Raw genomic sequence first — 23,335 nt, forward strand, 5'->3', positions numbered from 1 at the left:
GCTGTGGTGTGAATTAGTTGGTCTAAGCTTTTGGGCCGCTTCCAACTTCGCTATTGCTCATGCCCTACAGGTCAAGGAAAGAAGTGATGTAATGCACTTAGCTGGGCCACTTTAATTACAATGGAATGGAGAGGGGGAGGGGTCACAAGCGGTGACAAGTTTAGCGCATGACTTGCCCTAGGGATGCAGGAAACAAAAACATCGACGATCATTGGCTGCCTTGGTTTCCGACCCGGGTCTCTAGCCGAGCTCCAGGTCCGGAACCTTGAAGCACGTTTCCTGGGAAAAGGGGTGGCGCTATCCCATAGAGCGTCAACCTTAAACACAAGCAGCACACACACACACCCACGCAGGCTGGCGGCGTCCTCCCTGCTGGGATGGGCGGCGGGCCCAGCGCTTGGCACACGGTTCCCAGAAGGCTCCCCCGAAGGCTCCCCCGAAGCCAGCCGCAGTTGCCCAGCTCGGCGCGCAGAGCCCGCGGAGGAACCGGGTCCGTGGAAACCCGGACCCGCTCCAAGTGAGCCGCGTTGTCGTCATTCATTCGCAGTGTCCGGAGCGTCCTTCCAGCGGCGAGCTGGGCTTCCCTAGTGGCGCCAGCAGCCCCGGCACGGCGCGTGAAGGCGCGGTGACCTCGGGAGCTCGAGCAGGTAGAGACGGGAGGGACCCTGGAGCTCGGGTCCCCAGCCCAGCTCGGCCCTGCCCGCCGGGCCGGATCCGCTCGGGTCGCCCGCAGCCCTGCCCGCCGCGGAGCCGGATCCCGGGACTGAGCTCCACCACTTCCTCCTCCTCCCGCTCCCTTCCTCCTCCTCTTCCTCCTCCTCCCGCTCCTCCCGCCGCCGTGGGCCGGAGCCGGGCTGCGGAGCGCCAGGCCCGGGCGTCTGCGGCCGCGGGGAGGATGCTGCTCGCCGCACCCGCGTCCTCGCCGTCCTCCCCGGCCGCCTGCTGCGGCTTTGTTGTGGCCCGGGCGCCGCGGGCCGCCCCCTGAAGTCGCCTGCGGCCGCCGCCGCACCTAGCGGGCGGGCGGGCGGGCGCGCGTGTGTCCGGGAGTCCGCGCCTGTTGCGGTGGTGGGTGCAGGACGCGACCCTCGGGCCCGTTGTGCCCCCGCCCGCGGCGGCCAAGACCATGTGGGTGAACCCCGAGGAGGTGTTGCTGGCCAACGCGCTGTGGATCACCGAGAGAGCCAACCCATACTTCATCCTGCAGCGGAGGAAGGGGCACGCCGGCGATGGAGGCGGCGGCGGCGGGCTGGCGGGTAAGGACCCTGGCCGACCCCTGCTGGAGGGGAGCCGGGAGCGCTGCGGCGCCGCCCGCGGCCCTGGGCTGCAGGCTCGGGAGACGCCGCCCGGTCCCCTGGGGCTGGGCGACCCGCCCTGCCTCGTTGTGTGCCAGGCTTCGAGAGTCGTGATGTTCAGTCTGGACAGAGATGCTTCTGTTTTGACTCTGTCAGGCTTTTGGGCCCTTACCGTACTGAGCGCTCCTTAAGTGGATGATGTTGAGGAAAATGGCAAAGAGTGAGTCTGGGGCGGCGGGAGTATTATCCCCTATACATTGAATGCAGCATTCCCTTCCCCTCCCCCGCCTTAAAAATATTGTTTTCCAAATGGAGAAGAGGGATGGAAGGAGGTTAATTTTTACTCCACTTTCTTTACTGGCAACAGCAGGATCAGGTAGAAAATGCTCTTTTGTTTCCAGAGAAGCGATCAGTAAGGAACTGATGTGGTCATTTCCTATATTAGTAATGACCGAAGAGAATGAATAAGGAAACAGGAATTCTTTTGTTTCACCTGATTAGACATAAAGCAAAGCAAGTTGTCTGGTTCTAGTTGTAGAAATAATTGGCTGTATAACTGCATTTGAACTGTTTTTGCTCAATTACTTCTTCCCTAAACCCCCCTCCCTTCAAGGTATTATGGTAATTGTTGTTGAAGCCACGTCATATCATTCAGGATTACAAGATCAGTCAGACCCATATCCAAAGTAGTGCCATAGTAGAAATAATCTTGAACGCCTACCATACTAGAGAAATTGGACCTTTTCCCTCTCTGTGTTATTTAAAATGAACAGAACTGGAATACTTTCTACAGTGAAAAAGTTAGCAGAAGAAATAGTAGAGGTTTCACTAGGAAGGAGACTGCAAAAAGATGAACTTTGACCTCTTCAGAGTTGAGCATATATCAATTTCATATATCACCTGGAGTTGGCACACTAGATAGATTGTTGCTTTCAAATGCTGTGCTATGAAATAAAAATTCTCGATATATGTATTTACTTATGACTATATTTATAAACTAATTTTATCAAGATTAAAATTCAGGTGTCATGTGGTACAGTGTATACAGGTGTGTTTGAAGGATCTTGCTTCCACCATAAATCTGCAGAGCTCCTGACCCTATTCTGGAAATACTGACTAGTGAACTGAAATCAGGATTTTCCAGTTCACTTTGTAAAAGTTATCTAACTCCAAATGTTAATATGTAATTTACATATCTAATATTGGAATCAGCCCACATTGTCCTTTTTTTTTCTTTTTTTTTTTTTTTTTTTTGAGACAGAGTCTCACTCTGTCACCCAGGCTGGAGCAAGCCATTCTCCTGCCTTAGCCTCCCAAGTAGCTGGGACTACAGGCATGTACCACCATGCCCAGCTAATTTTTTTGCATTTTTAGTAGAGATGGGGTTTAACCATGTTGGCCAGGCTGGTCTTGAACTTCTGACCTCAAATGATCTGGCCGCCTTGGCCTCCCAAAGTGCTGATTACAGGTGTGAGCCACTGTGCCTGGCACACATTGTCGTTTAAGCCTAGGATGACAACATAGAGTAGAAAATTTATTATAGTAAAAAAGAACATTTCCTTCTGCAGTTAACCCTCCTACATCTTGTAAGCATTAAGTATTCATTTACCTGGGTCATTTGTGATAACAGCATGTGAAAATTTCAGGGATTCAGAGCCTTCTTTTTCTGCTTAGCATTTGTATTGTGTTCCTACTGGTTCTTAGAGCTATAACTGACTACTGGTTCACTTGAAATCTCATCTTGTCATCAATGACTTATTTCACATATGTAAAATTAGATCTTGTAAATTAAGAAATCATGGTGATTACGCTTATTCATGGAATAATTTAAATCATTGCTATGAGTAAAAATATTCATGACAACAAAGGCTATTTTCAACCAACAGAGGTAAAATGTTTGGTCTAATACATTGGTGCCATGTCAAATGAAGCAGGAACATTTTAGAAATGTTATACAATGTGTAGTATATTCTGATTCTAATGTGAGTTCATTCATGCATTCACTAACTCACAAAATCATTTAACAGATATTTGTTGGCAACTTCTAGAAGTGATAATGTCATGAAGCCCAAGCCTAGCAAAAGACAGATATTGATGAAATAATCACATAAATTAAAGTAAAATTGCCACTCTGCAGAGTCCCAGCAGAAAACAGAACCTAAATGAAGTCCAAATGAAGAGAGATGAGTGAAAAGACAATGTAGAAAAATAGAGGCATGGTTATTAGAACTGGTGTAAGGCAAACCAGAGGCAGGAATGATACTACTGGAATCCATGAGACCTGGGGCCAGTGAAGAGGAGGTTGGGCCTGGAGAGAAGCAGGCACTTGTAGAAACGCAGACTGTAACAGAAAGGAAGTGGAGAGTACATTCCCTGACTTCTCTCTTCTCCCACCCTTCTAGCTTCTGCCACTGCCTCCCATCCCTGGAACCCAATAGAAGCCAGCTTAGGTACTGGGCATGGTGGTGTATGCCAGTCCCAGCTGCTAGGGAGGCTGAAGCTGTAGGATTGTTTGAGCTCAGGCATTAGAATCCAGACTGGGCAACACGTGAGACCTTATCTCTAGAAAAGGAAAAGAAAAAGAAGCCAGCTGTAAAGAGAGTCTGGTGATGTCGTCTCTTATGATCAGGCTCCCAGGGATGGATTGGGGCAAACTGAGAATGACCAGAACAAATATCATAAGGAGAGGAACATGATGTAGGTTAGTCCCAGTTAAGTGAGGGGTCTTGGAGGTGGAGGCGAAGGAAAGATTCCTTAAGGAAGTGACCTTGGGCTTAGAAGTGAAGAAAGAAAAAGGAGGGAAGACTAAGTGTTAGGTATCAGTTCTTGGAGATTTTCTGAAAGATTTCAGGACCTTTACATAATATGCATTATCTGGATCAATGCACCTATGTACACTCCGCAAATAGATGACAGGTGAGTAGGGAAAGTTGCTCAGTGTGAACTGGCCAGGAGTGCCCTCAAAGTGTGGTCATTAGGGAGCTTGGAAAGAGAAGCACAGAACACTATAAAAAGCAATGGGTCAAAGTTGAGGACACTTAACCTTTTTTAAAAATTAAGATATTCTGTTCCTGATTCCAAGCAATATGTGTAGGCATGGATGCAATGAAGTATTCTATTGTGAATGTATTTGATTGATTTACTTAATCCTCTTTGAGATTTCATACATATATATAAAACTACAGAAATTAAATACAGAGTGCAGTGAACTAGTACAAAGTGAGCACTTGGCAACCAACACCAGTATAAAAAAATAGAGGCCAGGCGCGGTGGCTCACGCCTGTAATCCCAGCACTTTGGGAGGCCGAGGCGGGTGGATCACGAGGTCAAGAGATTGAGACCATCCTGGTCAACATGGTGAAACCCTGTCTCTACTAAAAATACAAAAAATTAGCTGGGCATGGTGGCACGTGCCTGTAATCCCAGCTACTCAGGAGGCTGAGGCAGGAGAATTGCCTGAACCCAGGAGGCAGAGGTTGCAGTGAGCCGAGATCGCGCCATTGCACTCCAGCCTGGGTAACAAGAGCGAAACTCCATCTCAAAAATAAAAAAAAAAAATGTATAGAACACCAGGATAAAAAAATATAGAACATCGCCAAAGTGCCAAAAGCCCCCTTGTGATTCTCAGCCAATTATTGTCACCTCCCCCAAAGATAAAGGTATCCTCATGTTTTTGTGTGTGTGTGTGTGTGTGTGTGAACATTTCTTTGATTTTCTTTATAGTTTTTCTGAAGAACATATCCCTAAACACTATATTTTGGTTTTTGCCTTTTTTTTTTTTTTTTTTTTTACAAGAAATCAAATGGAATTATAGAGTATATATTCATTTGTGTCTGGATTCTTTTGCTCAGCCTTGGGTATGTGGTATTCATTTTGTTGCTTGATAGCTGTAATTCATTTTTCTGTTCTGTGCAGAAAACTATGATATGAGTATACCAATTTATTCATCTACTGTTTATCAGTTGTACTGTTGGTTGACCATTGGATGGTCCATTTGGGGGAATTATGGACAATGTGGCTGTGGTCATTTTGGATCATGTTTCTTGGTGCCTGCAAGCATACGTTTCTATTTGTTCTATAAACAGGAAAGGAACTGCTAGCTCATAATGTATTTTCAACTTCAGTAGATGATTCCAAACTATTTTCCAAAGCAGTTGTACCAATATGCTCCCCACCAGTAGCATGTGTAAGTTCCCTTGTTCCATCACATATCCTTGTTAACACTGTCAGTCTTTGTAATTTTAGCCATTGTAATGGTTTTGTAGTAATATCACATTTCAGGGTTAATTTGCTTTTTCCTGACTGATTAAGTTGAGCGTCTTTCCATATGTTTATTAGGAATATTTTGAGATATGATTGTTTAAGTCTCCTGTCCACTCTTCAACTGGATTGTTTGTCTTATTTCTTACTGACTTGTAGAAATTTTAAAAATATATTTTGGGTATGAGCCCATTGTTATGTGTGTGGCAAAATCTTCATTTGTTCCTTACCTGTTTACTCTGTAAAGGATGAACAGAGATACTTAATTTTTAAAATTCCTTAAGTCCTTTTTGATAACATTTCTTTTTAGATACCATTTCCTTTATTGTTAATATTTTATTGTGTTTTGTTCAATAAGTCTTTTCCTGCTCTGTGGTTATAAAGACATTCTTCTATATTATCTTCTAGAAATGTAATGGTTTTAACCCCCACCTTAACATCTACAGATCACTGGTAATTAATTTTTGGATATTGGGTGAAGTAGGGGTCAAGTATTATATTTTACATTTTTTGTGGATATTTGCCCCAGCATGATTTATTGGGAAGGCTGTTCTGTCTTTACTGTTCTGTAGAGCTATGTTTTTCATAAATCAAGTACCCATATGTCTGTGAGTCTGTTTTGGTTTTCTAGTCTATTTCTTTTGTTTGTTAGTATATTCTTGTACCAACATGACCCAGTAGTTTTATTTTATTTTAATTTTCTTTTAGATTCAGGGATTACAGGTACACGTTTGTTACATGGGCATATTGTGTACTGTACTTTTATGATAAGCATTTATATGCAGTAGATTAACTTCTATTATCTTGCTCTTTGTTCTCTACTGGTTTCTTGACTATTCTTTGAGCACAATGTAGTTGCTCCTCTATTTAACTGTGGAGTTATGTTTCAATAATTTGAAAATATTGATCCACTTTTTTAACTTAAAGTATTCTCAATTTATAGTGAGTTTATCCTGATGTGACCTTATTGTAAGTCAAGGAGCAAACGGAGTTTATATAGCTCTTGCATCATTATGAAGTTAAAAAAAAATTGTAAGTCGAACCACTGTAAGTTAGGAACCATCTGTATTTTAGAATCAGCTTGTAAAGTCTCAGCCAAACAAAACACCAGCAGCAACAAAGATATTAAAACTATTGAGATTTTGATTGACATTACATTGAGTCTGTAAAGAAATCTGAGCAAAATTGTTACCTTTATAGTATCAAGTCTTCTGGTCCATGAACATGGTATATTCCTTTATTTATTTAGATCTTTAAAATTTTTTCTCAGTGTTTTATAGTTTCCTGTGTAGAGATTTTACACATCCTTTATTAGATTTATTCCTAGGTATTTTATATTTTATTCAATCTGTTGTATATTATGTCTTTTTAAAATTTCATTTTCTGTTTATTTTTTACTGGGATGTGGAAATATAGTTGTTTTTATATTCACCTTGTATCCAAAATGTATAACTTAAGAAAGGAATTCTAGTAATTTATCTAAATTCTTTTTTAAAATTTTCTACATACACAACCACATCATCTGGTAATATTGACAGTTTATTGATTTTTTAATTCTTACGCTTTTAAAAATTGTCTTTGCCTTTCTTGACAGGCTAGGACCTCATCTACAATTACAAATGATGTGGCAATTGTACATACTCTTATGCCTTCCCAGGTCTTAAAAGAAAGACTTTCAACATTTGTACATTGTTAAGTATGGCGATTTTATTTTATTTTATTTATTTTATTTTATTTCTTTTTTGTCAGCATTTTTATAAGCAAGTTATGGTGATTTTTGTAAAATTTTTTTTTTCTTTTTTTCTTTCTTTTTTGTTTTTTGGTTCTCCTTGCCTGTTTTTACTTTATTTTAAGAAGTTCTTATTCCTAGTTTGCCAAGAATTTTTAAAATTATATTTGGATGCTGAATTTTAAAAAAATGCTTTTCCGTTTTTATCAATGTAATCATGTGTTTTTTCTTTTTTATCCTGTTAGTGTGGTAACTTATAGTAACTGATTTTCAAGCGTTTACCTGAACTTGCATTCATAAAGCAATCCTCATAATATAACATTATAATTGTAGTATATTCCTGGTGGATTGAGCATTTTATCATTATGAAATCTTCACATATATTTCCAGAATTGCTTTTGTCTCATTCTTATGGTTAGATTTATTTGGCTAGTGTTTTTATAGTATCTCTTTCTCATATTTTTACTTTCAACTCTTCTGTATCCTTATGTTTTAGATATGTCTTTTATACATAGCAGATAGTTTATTTATTTCCTTTTTTATAATGTTTAATAATTTAATTTTTTTATAAATAGAGATGGGGTCTCACTATATTGGCCAGGCTGGTCTCGAACTCCTGGCCTAAGCTAATTATCCTACCTTGGCCTCTCAAAGTGCTGGAATTACAAGTGTGAGCCCGTATACCCGGGCAGTTGACTTTTTTCTTAATCAATTTTGAAAATTTTTGACTCTTTGTTGTATTATTTAGTCAATGTCCATGGGACTTCCATTTAAATCTGCTCTTTTATTAAGTCTTTTCTACTTTTTCTAGCTGCTTTGTGTTATTTTTATGTGCCTTACTTGCCTTTTGGTGGGATATGGGAATTGATTTAAGTTAAGAAAAAGCTTTTTGAGCCTCTATTAGCTGGAAGTTTTATATTCATTTTATTATTCTTTTAGTAGTTATTCTGGAGATTACATATGCATTTTTGACTCATCAAATTATATTGTTAACCAGTACTTTTTTTTTTTTACCTTTTATTTTTTTAAAGGAAAGCCAGGATCTCGCTGTGTTGCCCAGGCTGGTCTTAAACTCCTGGCTTCAAGTGATTCTCCCACCTTACCCTCCAGAATTGCTGGGATTGCAGGTGTGAGTCACTGCACCTGGCCATTATTTTTTACTTTTTAAATTGACACATTAACTCTTTTCTCATATAAAGCCCTGGAATACTTTAACTCTCCACCCCCAATTTACATACCATTTTTGTTTTTAATAGTGTGTTTTAATTCTTAACATATTTTCAACCCAAGGACATGGAGTTACTACTATTTTTAAAGTCTGTATTCAGTTGGATCTCCACATGTTTACCATTTTTATTTTACTTTCTTCTTCCCGCTCTGACTATTTTTCTGGAATCTGTTTTCTACTGCCAGAAAAAAAACATCCTTTACTCTTTCCTTTAGTGAGGACCTGCTTGTGACAGCTTTTCTGTTTTTCTATGTCTGCAAATGTCTTCATTATGCTTTTATTCTTGAAGGATATTTTTGGTTTGAATGGTTGGCACTTAGTATGTTTTAAGCACAGTTAAGACATCATTTCTTTTGAGGTAAACTGTCACTCTGAATTATTGTTCTTTTGTGGGTAATATGTCTTTTTTCTCTAATTGCTTTTAGAGTTCTCTTTGACTTTGGTCTTCTGCAATTTTACTATGATCTAGATAATTTGTGGATTTTAAAAAATCCTGCTTAGGGATGTTAGGTGTTCTTTAATACGTCTTTCCTTGGTTTTGTAAACTTCTCATCCACTATCTCTTCAAATATTGCTTTTCCTGCATTCCCTCATCTCTCTTACTGGCACTCCAGTTAATGTATGTTAGACATTCTCATTGTATCTTCTATGTCTGTTACCTTCTAATTTTTACTTCATTTTTGTTAGTTTTTTTCTAATCTCTGTTCCAAGTTAATAACTGTTTAACTATATTTAATCTGTTTGGCCCAACCACTTTTAATTATTTTTTAAATAAAAAATTTCTGTTTGGTTCATTGTATAATTTTCAGTTATTACAGTTCTCAATCTTATTTTTTGTCTTTTTTGAGCAAGTGTAGTTCTTGTAAGGTCTCAATTAACTTAAATATCTTGAGCTCTTATAAGCCTGTTTTATTGTCTGTTTTTTCTCCTAGTTTTCATTCATGCTCTTATGTTATTTTTTATGTGTGGCTACTTTTGATTATAAACTGGACATTGTACTTCTACTTTGTGGAACTAATCTGAAAGAGAAGATAATGTTATTTTCTATGGGAAAAAATTTTCTGCCAGTTGCAAACTAAAATCCCTAATTTTTGGTACTTATATATTTTCAAGCTGAGCTCTAACTTAGGTGGATTTGCCTACTCAGGATTCACAGTTATGATTAGGTCATAGCCCTCCATCCCAAGAGAGAGTGGCGTCTTTAGCTGCCCTACCTCTTTGATGATACTGACTTCTATCCATGTCTACCCGGTCCAGGATTCTGTTAGAAGCACATCCAGACTCTAAGCTACTCAGCAGCGCCTTATGGAAGAGGCACATGCCTCCCAAAATTATAATTACTCTAAAATATAGAACTCTTCTACTTGAGCCTCTGTTTTCTTCAGGTATGGTCATTTGTTGCTTTTTAATTTTTTGATATGTTAAAATACATTTTGTCCAGTTTGTATAGTTGTCCTGATTAGTTGACATTGGTATAGATTATATCTGACAATATAAGGTAGGTGCTATTATTATCCTCAGTATGTAGAAAAGGAAACTAAGGCTTAAAGAGATTGAGTGATTTACCCTAGGTCCCACAGCTAATAAGCAACCCTATTTGATTTTGTATTTATTATTATTATTATTATTATTTTGGCACAGAGCCTCTCTCTGTCATCCAGGCTGGAGTGCAGTGGTGAAATGTTGGCTCACTGCAACCTCCACCTCCTTGGTTCAAGGGATTCTTCTGCCTCAGCCTCCTGAGTAGCTGGGCCTACAGGTGCATGCCACCACACCAGGCTATTTTTTTTTTTTTTTTTTTTTTTTGGTATTTTTTTAGTAGAGGAGAGGTTTCACCATGTTGGCCAGGCTGGTCTCAATCTTCTGACCTCAGATGATCTACCCACTTTGGCCTCCCAAAGTGCTGGGATTACAGGCACGAGCCACCTCTTTCAGTCTATTTATTCTTCTTCTTTATATGCATTTATTTATTTATTTTTATTTTATAGAAATGAGGTCTCACTATATTGCTCAGGCTGGTCTCAAAATCTTGAGCTTCAGCAGTCCTCCTCCCTTGGCTTCCCAAAGTGCTAGGATTATAGGCATGAGCCACTGCGTCCGGCCTATTTAGTATTCTTTACAAGACTGATATCTCATGATTTCCACGTGTTGTGGAACGCACCCGGTGGAAATAATTGAATAATGAGGGCAGTTTCCCCCATACTGTTCTCATGGTAGTGAATGAGTCTCACGAGATCTGATGGCATTATAAGGGGAAACCACCCCCTTCGCTTGGCTCTCATTTCTTTCTTTGCTGGGCGCTATGTAAGACATCCCTTTGCTCTTCGTCTTCTGCCATGATTGTGAGGCCTCCCCAGACGTGTGGAACTGTGAGTCAATTAAACCTCAGTCTTTTGTTAATTGCCCGGTCTCCGGTATGTCTTTATCAGTAGCATGAAAATGGGCTAATAGATTAATTATAATGGTGTAGGTTAACTTTATTTTCCTCTTATAACCACCCCCATTTGAAAATCTAATAAAAGCTACCCTGAGAAAAATGAAAGCATTCCAAGCATTTGCATTCAACTTTAGGAACTTAATAGATCTCAGGTGAATTACAACACAGGGGCTCCAAGTTAAAGGATCTCTTCAAGAGATTGAGAGAGTTTTTCGTTACACCAAATCAAATGTGTGATTTCCTCAGTAAGCTGTTCTGTCAAAAATGCATTTGTGTACCAACTATGTTTAGGGCGCTGAACTTTACAAAGATGTAAAAGAAGGAAAAAGCCACTTTTTTTTTTTTTTTTTTTTTTGCTGATCCATTATTAACCTTGAGATGAAACATGGGTGAACAAATTCGGGAGATTTAGGAACATAGGCATGGAGATGATAAGAGTGCAGACTAATTAAGTCCATATCAAATTTCCATCTGAGCTGGAGCACTGGACTGTTCAGGAATTTGACATATTGCATTCGTTAGAGACCTCCACAATTAGGGAGACTTTCCGTTTTATAAACAAACAATCAAATAACTTCCAGAAGTGTATGAGAAATAAAGTGACATCCGTGAAGCTCTGACTGGTTAGCAGATACTTGTCTTTAGGGTAAATATGCCAGCTTGTAAGTACTGTATTAGTAAAGTTGCAACTCGTAGTGCTTGTGTATTTATTTATACAGTTGACCCTTGAACAACTCAGGGGTTAGGGGTGCCAATCCCCGATGCAGTCAAAAATCTGTATAATTTTTGACTCCCCAAAAACTTTACTGATAGCCTACTGTTGACCAGAAATCTTACTGATAACATTAACAGTTGATTACACGTATTTTTTATGTTATGTGTATTATATACTGCATTCTTATAAAGTAAGCTAGAAAAGCAAGTGTTATTAAGTAAATCCTTAGGAAAAGGGAGTATATTTACTTTTCATTAAATGGAAGTGGATCATCATAAAGGTTTTTGTCCTCATCGTCTTTATGTTGGTTGGGTAGGCTGAGGAAAAGGAGTTGGAGAGGTTGATGTTGCTCTCTCTGAGGTGGCAGAGGCAGAAGAAAATCCCTGTGTGAGTAGACCTAGTCAGTTCAAACCCATGTTGTTTAAAGGTTAACTGTGTCTAAAAGCAGTTAAAATTTGTTAGCTCCTAGTGGAACTGAATGTTATAATTGGTATCAATGAAAAGAATTAAACTCTGTTATATATTTAAAGAAGTTTATTCTGAGTCAAATGAGTGACTGTGGTCTAAGGCACATTCTCAAGAGGTCCTGAGAACATGTGTCCACGGTGGCTGGGTTACAGTTGGATTTATACTTTTTAGGGGTACTTAAGACATCAGTCAATATATGTAAGGTGTACATGGTTTGGTCTGGGCAGGCAGGACTACTCCAAGAGTTACAAAAGAGGGGCTTCCAGGTAACAGGTGGATTCAAAGATTTTCTGATGGGCAATTGGTTTAAAGAGTTATTATCTCTGGGCGCAGTGGCTCACGCCTGTCATCCCAGCACTTTGGGAGGCCAAGGTGGGCAGATCACGTGGTCAAGAGAGCGAGACTGTCCTAGCCAAAATGGTGAAACCCCATCTCTACTAAAAGTACAAAAAATTAGCCGGGCGTGGTCGTGCGCGCCTGTGGTCCCACCTACTCGGGAGGCTGGGGCAGGAGAATTGCTTGAAACCGGAAAACAGAAGTTGCAGTGAGCCGGGATGGCACCACCGCACTGCAGCCTGGCGACAGAGCGAGACTCTGTCTCAAAACAAACAAACAAACAAAAAAAGTTATTTTCTATAGACTTGGAATCCTTAGAAAGGAATGACTGGGTTAAGACAGGAATGACTGGGTTAAGATAGGAGTTGTGAAAATAAAAGAGTGACTGGGTTAAAATAAGGGGTTGTGAAGACCGAGATTCTTCTTTTTTTTTTTTTAGACGAAGCCTTAGCCTTGCTCTGTTGCCCAGGCTGGAGTGCAGTGGCAAGATTTTGGCCTACTGCAATCTCTACCTCCTAGGTTCAAGTGATTCTCCTGTCTCAGCCTCCCAAGTAGCTGGGACTACAGGTGTGTGCCACTACACCCAGCTAATTTTGTATTTTTAGTAGAGACAGGGTTTCACCATGTTGGCCAGGCTGGTCTCAAACTCCTGACCTCAGGTGATCCCCCCGCCTTGGTCTCCCAAAGTGCTGGGATTACAAGTGAGCCACATGCCAGGGCCTCAAGGTTCTTATGTAGATAAAGTCTCACAGGTGGATGGCCTTTGTGGGAATAGATGACAAATGTTTTCTATTTAAACCTTTAAATGATGCTAGACACCTAGCTAATCTTTTTAGGATCAGAAGAAAGACCTCATCTGTGTTTTAATGTTAATGCTGGTCAGTTGTGCCTGAATTTGAACAGGAGAAGGGTATAATGAAGCATGTCTGAAAACCCCCCTTCCCATCATGGCCTGAACTAGTTTTTTGGTTTCTTTGAAATCCCCTTGGCTGACAGGAGGGATCCATTCAGTCAGTTGCCGGGTTAGAATTTTATTTCTGGTTTATATTGGTGACTTCTGTGTGTTGGGGTGGGGATTAGTCTAGCTGTGTGTGGAGCTGGCTTATAATACTTACATATTATTAATAGGAAAATGCTGCTGACAAGAAGCATGACTAGGCAAAAGCAGATTTTGCTTGTTTGTTCCTTGAATCCACCCCCCACCTCTATTCCATTATTATCAACTTTAAGATAATTTTGTTCACAGAATTCCATTGTCCATAGCCATTTGTCTTGAGATTGCCTTATTCTGCAAAGAAACAGTGGGAATGAATGCATATAATTTGTGCAGGATTTGAGATGACATTTGATATCTTCTGGGTGTTTGTAAACTGGCCACAAAAACTAGGCAAGAGAAAATCTACTCCAAGCTTCCTTCCAGAAATTTGAGGAATTTGAAAGGTTGAGGCAGATTTGCTGCTCTAGGGACACTGCATATCCTTTCTACTTTGCAGTCATCATGCAGAGAGGACCCACTTTATAAAGGGGTCAGATTGTGAAATGTCATATGGTTCGACCTGACCACAAAAACTGTTCTGTAGTTATGTACAGATGAGGATTTGTAATTTGGACCTAGGCAGCTTGGAGTGCTAACAGCTATAGTAGGTACCACCTTGAGTTCTGAGTCTTGGAGGTGGAAGCCCATGCCTGCTTCATCGCATGGCAGTGTGCAGGGATTGCCACAGACAAAAACCCTGAGGGTTTCCCTTTGCACAACGTCTTTGTGTTCTCTGCCTCCTTCCCTGACTTCTACTATTGAGTCCTTCACTTGGTGAGCAGACAACTAACTGGATTCAAATCATAGCTCCACCTGTTGGACATGTGATTTGCAGTTTCTCTTCCTTTCTGAGCTTAATTTCCTTATTTAATATGTGGCTTAATAACCTTTTAGCACTATTAAGAAGAGTCTGTGAGATAAGTATGTAAAATACAGAAAACATAAAGAACCATTCATAGATGATTGTCCCATCATTGTCCTCCCTTGGTGATGATCTCATGTAGGTATTAGGAGGCAACTGGCTCTAATTCACAGCAATGTGTGAGTAATGGAAGAATGCTGCAGTTTAGAGACATTGCATTTTCTAAAGGATGCTGTTAAAGCAAATGGATATCTGTCTGATATTTAGGAAGCTTGACAACATTGAGTCAAATACTCAGGCTTCTCGGAGAAGATAATTTTTGATTAGCGACCTTAAATTGTTTCTATATAACTCCTTCTGTCTCTCCCTCCCTCCCGCCCTCCTACCCTCCCTCCCTTCCTTCCTTTTTTCCTTCCTCTTCCTTCCCTCCCTCTCTCCCTCCTTTCCTCCCTTTCTGATACACTATGTACATTTTGAAAGCTCTACCAGTAAAAGGTAATTTTTCTTTCTCTTTCTCTCTCTCTCTCTCCTTCTCTCCCCTTTGCCCCTGTACCTTCTTTCTTCTTTTCTTTTCTCTCTCCTTCTTGCACAAATGGTTCTGAGTGTAGCAAACAAATCAACAGGGAGAGGACTGGAGTGGGGGAGAGAGGAGGAAGGGGCCACCTTTTCTCTTTGTGTGGGGGTATGTGGGGAGTTCGTGTATGAATAGTTATTAGGAATTTGTAATTTGAAAACATCCTCTGCTAGTGAAACTAGAGAAGTGTGAAGAAGTCAGTAACCCACCTTCTGCTCTTCATTTTCTTTTCTTGTCAGATGTGCATTCTAAAGAGCTCAGTAGATGAGCCAGTGTTCCGCAATTGCCACTGGCTTCTAGTTGGTTTCAAATGGTATGTCACAGTTTTGCTGTTAGATTTGTTAATGAAAAATCCAAACTCTGTAAGATATTTAAGGAGATTTATTGAGCCAGTTGTGATGACCTGTGGTCCATGACACAGCCTCTGGAAGTCCTGATAATATGTGCCCTGGGTTGTTGGTTTAACAGTTTGATTTTGTACATTTTAGGGACACAAGTTACAGGCAGATATGAACCACTACATGTAAGGTAGACATTGGTTTGGTCTGGAAAGATAGGACAACTCAAAACGGACGGGGGCTTCCAGGTCATAGGTGGATTCACAGATTTTCTGATTGGGAATTGGTTGAGAGAGTTAAGTTATTGTCTAAAGACTTGGAATCAATAGAAAGGAGTTTCTGAGTTAAGGGGTTATGGAGATCATGGTTTTTATTCGTAGATGAACCCTTCTGATAGCAGGCTTTGGAGAGAAAGATGGTAAATGTCTGTTTTGTTTGTTTGTTTTTGTTTTTTTTCAGATAGTATCTGGCTCTGTTGCCCAGGCTAGAGTGCAGTGGCATGATCTGGGCTCACTGCAACCTCTGGCTCCTGGACTCAAGCCATACTCCCATCTCAGCATCCCAAGTAGTTGGGACTACAGGCACATACCGCTACACCTGGCTAATTTTTGTATTTTTTTGTACAGATGAGGTTTTGCCATGTTGGCCAGGTTGGTCTGGAATTCCTGAGCCTCCCACAGTGCTGGAATTACAGGTGTGAGGCACCACACCTGTCCTGGTAAATGTCTCTGATCAGACTTTAAAAGGTGCTAGATTATTAGTTAAATCTCTCTTAGATCCGGAAAACACCTGGAAAAGGAAGGGGATTCTCTATAAAATGTAGATTTCCCCAACAGGAGATAGCTTTACAGGGCCACTTTAAATGTGTCAAATATGTTTTGGGGTAAAATACTTCAGTTTCTTTCTTTAGGGCCTGTTAATTGTCATATAATACTATACTAGAATCGCATTGAAATTTGGTATCTTCTTGCTACAAAGAATCTGTTTTGTCAGTCTTAAGATCTCTGTTTTGTTGTTAATGTTAATGCCCAACAACTTTTCCGGAATTCTGGAGGGAGATTAAAATGAGGTATGTCGGGCACCCCCACCGCCCCACTCTTCCCACCATGGCCTGAACTCGTTTTTCAGGTTTACTTTTGAATTCCTTTGGCTGAGAGGAGAGAGAAGTCCATTCAGTTGGTTGCAGGCTTAGACTTTTATTTTTGGTTTTAAGGTTATTTACATATTCTTTCAGGGAACATTGGATTGCTAGGTTTCCTAGCTGTGGGATCCACTCAAGAAATCCATTGAGGTTTTACTTTAACTCTCCACTGGAGATCTAAGTTAGAAACTTTCGTGTGGATGAAATTGACAACCAAAATGAGTGGCTGAGGCGTTAAGTCTCACTCATCTATGTTTATTAAGCCAGCTTTAGAGCATGTCTGGGAAAAACACTAGCACAGACACATCTGTGGCTGTGTTTCCAAAGAGGTTTTCCAGAAGTTTAATACTTATACATTTCCTTAAAGCCGGGGAAGGCATGTAGGAAGAGGGGAAGGTATGATGTAAGACAATAGTTACTGGGAGACATTAGTGTCCAGTGAATCTGCATTTTACCTAAGATGAGGTGAATGTTTGAAGAGAAAAAGCAAGTAAAGGGAGGGCTCATTCCGTAGACCTCTCTGGATAGGCGGAGGAAAGGAGCCTTGTCTTTCTCCTGCACCCAGGAAGAAAAGATTGTAATTGGATATTATTCATGTGGAAAAGACTTTAGTTTTAGGAGCTAGGCTTAGATTGTTGACCTCAAATTAAAATTGTCCATTCTTGTTGATGAAAGTCCAGCAAATAATTGCCTTTTTTTTTTTTTTTTTTTTTGAGACGGAGTTTCGCTCTTGTTACCCAGGCTGGATCTGCCTCCTGGGTTCAGGCAATTCTCCTGCCTCAGCCTCCTGAGTAGCTGGGATTACAGGCACACGCCACCATGCCCAGCTAATGTTTTGTATTTTTTAGTAGAGACGGGGTTTCACCATGTTGACCAGGATGGTCTCGATCTCTTGACCTCGTGATCCACCCGCCTCGGCCTCCCAAAGTGCTGGGATTACAGGCTTGAGCCACCGCGCCCGGCATAATTGACTTATTAAAGATCTTTTAGGGCAGTCCTTCAGCATGCCTGAGGCCTTTTACCTTTCCATGGGAACCTGGCTAATACATGGTGAGTACATAATACTTAGGATCAGCTATTCGTTTGGAAGAGGGCTGTTGCGTGACTCGGCCTCTAGACCGTAGTTCAGGGTCCTTGAGATTTATTTCCCTTTACAAAATCAACTTTTCTACTTTATGTCTGGGTCCAGGGAACACAAAGGGAGGTGAAAATCTGTGAGGTGATGTCAGAAATGCACACCCATGACCGCACCTCCGCTCCTACCTTTTCAGCTCTATTATTCTAAGGCTTGCTGGGCAGATACTTGCTGGAGTGAAGATCAAGCAGAAGATTAAGGATTTCATCTCTTTACACTAAATGAAAGGGAACTCCTTGTTTACCTAATTCTGTTTCTTCTAGATTACTTGCTTTTTATGCTTCTGTTAAATTTTTTTTTTTTTTTTTTTAAATATGATAAGGTCTTGTCAGGCTGGTCTTGAACTCCTGGCTCTAAGTGATCCTCCTACCTCGGCCTCCCTAGTAGCTGGGACTATAGGCATGTACTGCTGTGTCCAGCTTTAATGCCTCTTAATAAGGAAAATTATACATTTCAGTAGTATGTACAAATGAATTTTTAAAATTCATTTTATAATTAGCATAGACAACATATAGACAGAAGAGCTAAAATTTGTGGAAAATCTGTGATTCAGGCATCCTGCTGATAACTTTTACATTCATTCTCTAAAGGTCATAACAACCTTGTAGGTTAGATATTATTCCCCTTTATCAGGAAACTGAGTTTTCAGAGAAGTATTTATCTGAGGAAACCTTGATAGCATAGGCAGAGTTTAGATTTGTACTAATTTTTGACTGAGTTTAGAAAGAGAAAAGGATTAAAAAGGGAGATTATTTTTACAAAAGGAGAGAGGAAGATGATCTTATAATTCATCCTTTAGAAAGCTAAAAGAAACTGGGGCAGAGTGAGTTACAGTCTTAAAAATTCAGTCTTGAACTGGGTGCGGTGGCTCACGCCCATAATCCCAGCATTTTGGGAGGCCAATGTGGGCAGATCACCTGAAGTCCTAAGTTGAGACTAGCCTGATCAACATGGAGAAACCCCATCTATACTAAAAAATACAAAATTAGCCAGGCATGGTGGCACATGCCTGTAATTCCAGCTACTCAGGAGGCTGAGGCAGGAGAATCACTTGAAGTTGAAAGGTGGAGGTTGCAGTGAGCCGAGGTCGTGCCATTGCACTCCAGTGTGGGCAACAAGAATGAAACTCCATCTCAAAAAACAAACAAACAAAATTCATCTTGAATGTGGAAATGAGGGAGCTAGCAGAGTGAGGCTGTACCTTCTCCCATGTTCTGATGTCACTGGTTATTTGTTGTCATGGATTACAGTTGTATAACTGCATGCCTGGAGGAAGTGTGAAAACTGTGGATTTTTCTCAAAAGTTTTCCAGTCTTTCTCCATTTCAGGGATTGTAAGTCCAGCTCTTTGGGACCACAATATAGAGCTATTCCAAGATATAAACTTAAGAGGACATTGAGCATTTGACTGGAAGACTAGACAAGGGAAAGACTTGTTTGTATGAATGGTCAACAGAGTATGAATGTTCAACAAAGAAGACAAATTTCATGTTTATTGTGAAGGGTGGTCGGTCACTCTCAAAAAGTTTTGTAAACCGAAAAGTGACTAAGGCATATCTCAATTTAGACGTTTATTTTGCCAAGGTTAAGGATGTACCAGGGAAAAAGAAACGCCCATTACAGTATGATCTGTGTCCTGTGCTTTTGCCAAAGGGGATTTGGGGAATTTCAGTATTTAAAAGGGAAAGAGCAAGAAGGAGGGGAAGAAAAGGGGATTAAAAAGGGAAAGGAGAGTAGGCAGTGAGGCAAGTGGTTACATTCCTATGAGGTTCTGATTAGTACTCAGTGAATCTACATTTGTGAATCTACATTTTACTTGTGAAAAGAAAGAGGGAGGAAGTCAGTTATGCATTCGTCTCAGGCTTAGCAAATCTACATATTTTACATAAGATAAAGTAAGCATGTGAAATTACAGCTCTCTGTTTGGGAACAAAAGGAAGGCAGTTTTTCCATGACTCAGTTCCCAAGCCTAACTTCTCCGTTTCTGCATAGTGAGTTTGAGGTCCCAAGATTTTATTTTCCTTTCATAGTTTTTAGAGAACAAGAGAGGAGAAATCTAATTTGACCTACCATATTGATTTTCATTAATGTAATGTGTGTTAAATGTCATAAAGATTTTCTTTAATATCTGTTTATTTTTCCTTGTGGACATAAAACTATTAAAGTTTTCATAGGATCATTAAACCTTGGCTCCTGAATCTATTTTTTTTCTTTTAGTGGTATTTAAAACAAGTAGCAGTTTCAGGAGGTCCTTGAACAACCTGAAATTATATACAAGGTTGATGGAATTAACCATGAAGGTGTATTTTTCTGGAACTGAGGCTCCACCACTTTTTTATCAGTGTCTTAAAAGTAGATGTGAATCAGATAATTAAGAGCCACTATCCTAATGCTTTACATTCCTTAACTCCAAATTTTCCACCAAAGTGATTTTCAGAGATTTAGTATTGTGCTTGCAGCAGGATTACTATACATTGTAAGACATCTTGAATCATTGCCAGGAAGTTCTTTTAGCCTTTCAACCAGTTGAAATGTTCAGTTTGCTATATATTTAATTAATAGAATTGTATCACTGTCTGTGACTGTAATGATGAACATGTTAGCGCTTCTCTCTAACTCCTATTGTGGTACCCAGATGTGGAGGCCTTCAACCATAGCTCTTAGTTTCTTGTTGTGGGGAAGACCCTATGGGGGTGTGTGTTGGGGTGTGTGTGTGTGTGTGTGTGTGTGTGAGAGAGAGAGAGAGAGAGAGAGTGTGTGTGTGTGTGTGTAAGAAGGGAGGAGGCAGGGAGAGAGAGAGATTCAGTTAGAGACAGAAATAGAAGGGAGGGAGAGAGGGAACAGGGCATCGTATAAGGTAATGGAGGGTCTTTCCTTAATCTAGGATCTGATGTTGCCCTGCCTGCCCCTCTTCTTGGAGATCTTCTGCTCAGAGGCCCATCTCTAGGTTTCTCTGTAATGTAGAGCAGGGGTCCCCAACCCCTAAGCCACAGATCAGTACCAACCCAAGGCCTGTTAGGAACTGGGCCTACAGCAGGAGGTGAGTGGCAGGCAAGCATTACTACCTGAGCTCTGCCTGCCATTGGATCAGCGGTGGCATTAGATTCCCACAGTGAAGCAGGAGCGGTCGCAAACCTCTCGAACACCGAACTGGGAAGGAAGTGGTGATTTATTTGGCTGGGAGCTGCAGCGGCATAGATGCTTAACAACTAAGCTCCCAACGAAGAAAATCCTTGCCCTTTTAAAGGCTTACGACTCTAGAAATTACACGTGAAAGAGTTTTGAGTTTACAACTCTAGAAATTACATGTGAAAGTGTTTTGATCCATGAAGTAGCCGTGGAGTACATGACTTGGGTGGGGGTCTGATCATGCTTAAGTAAAAATAATGCCTTCCAGAAAGATTCCGCCATACCATATCCGTGATCTATACATGGGATTGTGGTTAGCAGTAGGGGTCTTATCCTTAACCTGCCCAGTGGCGCCAACCCTCCTCTGGCTGACTTCTAACTTATCCTTTTGAGATGCAATGTAGAAGGCTGAAGGGGAAATGGCTTTAGAAGCTGAAGAGGATTAAGGGTCTCCTTCCTCACTAGGAGTGCAAGCCCTACGGTGCACTGCAAATGCAAGGGATCTAGGTTGTGGGCTCCTTATGAGAATCTAATGCCTGATGATCTGAGGTGGAACAGCTTCATCCTGAAACCATCCCTGCCCCTGCTGCCCTAACACCCCTGGCCATGGAACAATTGTCTTCCACAAAACTGCTCCCTGGTGCCAAAAAGATTGGAGACTGCTGATGTAGAGCACGCAGTTCTGACAAGTGACTCCACTGGTTGCCTCTTGCTAATTCTGCTTCCCCACAGGGGAACAGAGAGAACAGTGGAGTTCAGATACAGCACAGTGCATTGGCGTTTCCTTTCCATACTTTGCAATTCAGCTATCAGCCTAGTCATTGTACAGTTCTATTTGAATAGCGTGGCTAACCCCTACAGATCATACTCTGCTCCACTTAACTGTCAGGAGGCTAATCTTTGTTATAAGAACTGCAAACCCCTCTTTCTTCCTGTTCTCTATTTTGCAGTGGGATTACCTCCAGTTTCTCAAATATGGCTCTACTTGAATGTAATGATTGATCTTTAGGAAGAGGGTGCCATTTGCCCTTTGACTTTGTTTGTATGTATGTATGTGTTATTTATTTGAGACACAGTCTCACTTTGTTGCCCAGGCGAGAGTACAATGGCATGATCTTGGCTCATTGCAACCTCTGCTTCCTGGGTTCAAGTGATTGTCCCATCTCAACCTCTCAAGTAGCGGGGATTATAGGCGTGCATCACCATGCCCAGCTAACTTTTGTATTTTTCGTAGAGATGGGGTTTCACCATGTTGGCCAGGCTGGTCTCAAATTGCTGACCTCAAGTGATCCACCCATCTCTGCCTCCCAAAGTGGGATTACAGGTAGAAGCCATTGTGCCCAGATGCCCTTTGACTTGATTTATCTGCTCCCACCTGTTCCTCTGAGTCTACTGTCTCCTTCCCCATCACTGTCTCCCTAATAAAACCCAATTTTTCCTTCTTCTGACAGCCCCAACTTCATGGCATATTCTAGGGTGATATCATATAGCTTTCTTTATGTAAATGATTCATAAATTTGTGGGTCATTCTTTTTCAGAAGCCTGCTAATCTTGTCAATATCATTCCAGTTTCAGGGTGTGTTTGCCCAGAAAAGCTCTCGGCAACTTTTTTACAACGTAAGTAGCTGAGGTTGTGGCCTTGATAGAAATATGTATAACAAGTTGTGATCCATCTCCCCTTTCTGTCCCAGCAAATGCTTTGGTTGACTAGCAAAATACAGCTCTTATCTCTTGTTTTTGTAGTCATTTTATTTTGTCACAGGGACTGTGTACAATCGGATGTTCTCGTAGGCCACAGTAGATCTTGCTGCTCACTGTGCAATGACCGTACTAAACTTTGACACGTGCACTTTTATTTACTTGTTTGTTTTTTTTAAGACAGGGTCTTGCTTTGTCACCTAGGCTAGAGTGCAGTGGTGCAATTATAGCTCACTACTGGCCTCAAGTGAGCCTCCTGCCTCAGTCCCCAGGTAGCTGGGACTACAGACACATACCACAATGCCTGGATAATTTGTGCTTTTTTTTTTTTTTTTTTTTTTTTTTTGTAGAGATGGGTCTCACTATGTTGCCCAGGCTAGCCTCCAACTCTTGGGCTCAAGTGATCCTCCTGTCTCGACATCCCTAAGTATTGGGATTACAGGCATGCACTACCATGCCCAGCTGACGTAAGTGCTTTTAAAAGTCACTTGCAGATTTTTATTTCTCTTGTGCCTATAATCCATTTCATTAAAGTTTAGATGAACACAGGATTTTATAAAGTCCTTAGCTAAATACCTTTTTTATTTCCCCACTCTTATTCACCAACCAGATCTTTGTCTTAGAGGACCTAAAATAGTTATGCAGAATGGGCAATAGCAGTTACAAAAAGCTTAGTAAATGTAGGCAGTTTCTTCAGGGTTAATCATCTTTCAAAGGGCCTTGGGAATGTCCTTCAAACAGAATATAAATGTCAAAGGGAATATCTGTTCCTGTTTGAAATCATTTAGGCAGGTTGAAAGAGTTTGATGAAAGGAAATTCTATATTTAATCTTTCATTGTAAATTATATTTGCAATGAAAGAGCTTAAACATTTTTGTAGTTTGCTATCTTAAAGGCCTTTCTGAAATGGAAGGAAACCCAGGAGTGGCGTCTGCTGAATGTGTGTCTGTAGTTCTTC

At 40.8% G+C, this 23,335-nt stretch overlaps 1 protein-coding gene across 2 annotated transcripts in view; it reads left to right on the forward strand.

The window, feature by feature from the left end:
- Nucleotides 1-1,025: 1,025 nt before the first annotated feature.
- TBC1D9 (TBC1 domain family member 9) overlaps nt 1,026-23,335 on the forward strand; it is a 139,407-nt gene continuing 117,097 nt past the window's right edge. The window contains exon 1 of one of the 2 annotated variants that reach the window (XM_039479184.2): nt 1,026-1,253. In XM_039479184.2, coding sequence (XP_039335118.1) covers nt 1,124-1,253 — 130 coding nt within the window. In that variant the 5' untranslated portion in view covers nt 1,026-1,123. Of the gene's footprint in view, nt 1,254-1,370; nt 1,513-23,335 lie in introns of those variants that run through there. The other variant, XM_074396886.1, reaches the window with a different exon arrangement.

Source organism: Saimiri boliviensis, chromosome 3 (assembly GCF_048565385.1).
Source record: "Saimiri boliviensis isolate mSaiBol1 chromosome 3, mSaiBol1.pri, whole genome shotgun sequence".
NCBI lineage: Eukaryota > Metazoa > Chordata > Mammalia > Primates > Cebidae > Saimiri > Saimiri boliviensis.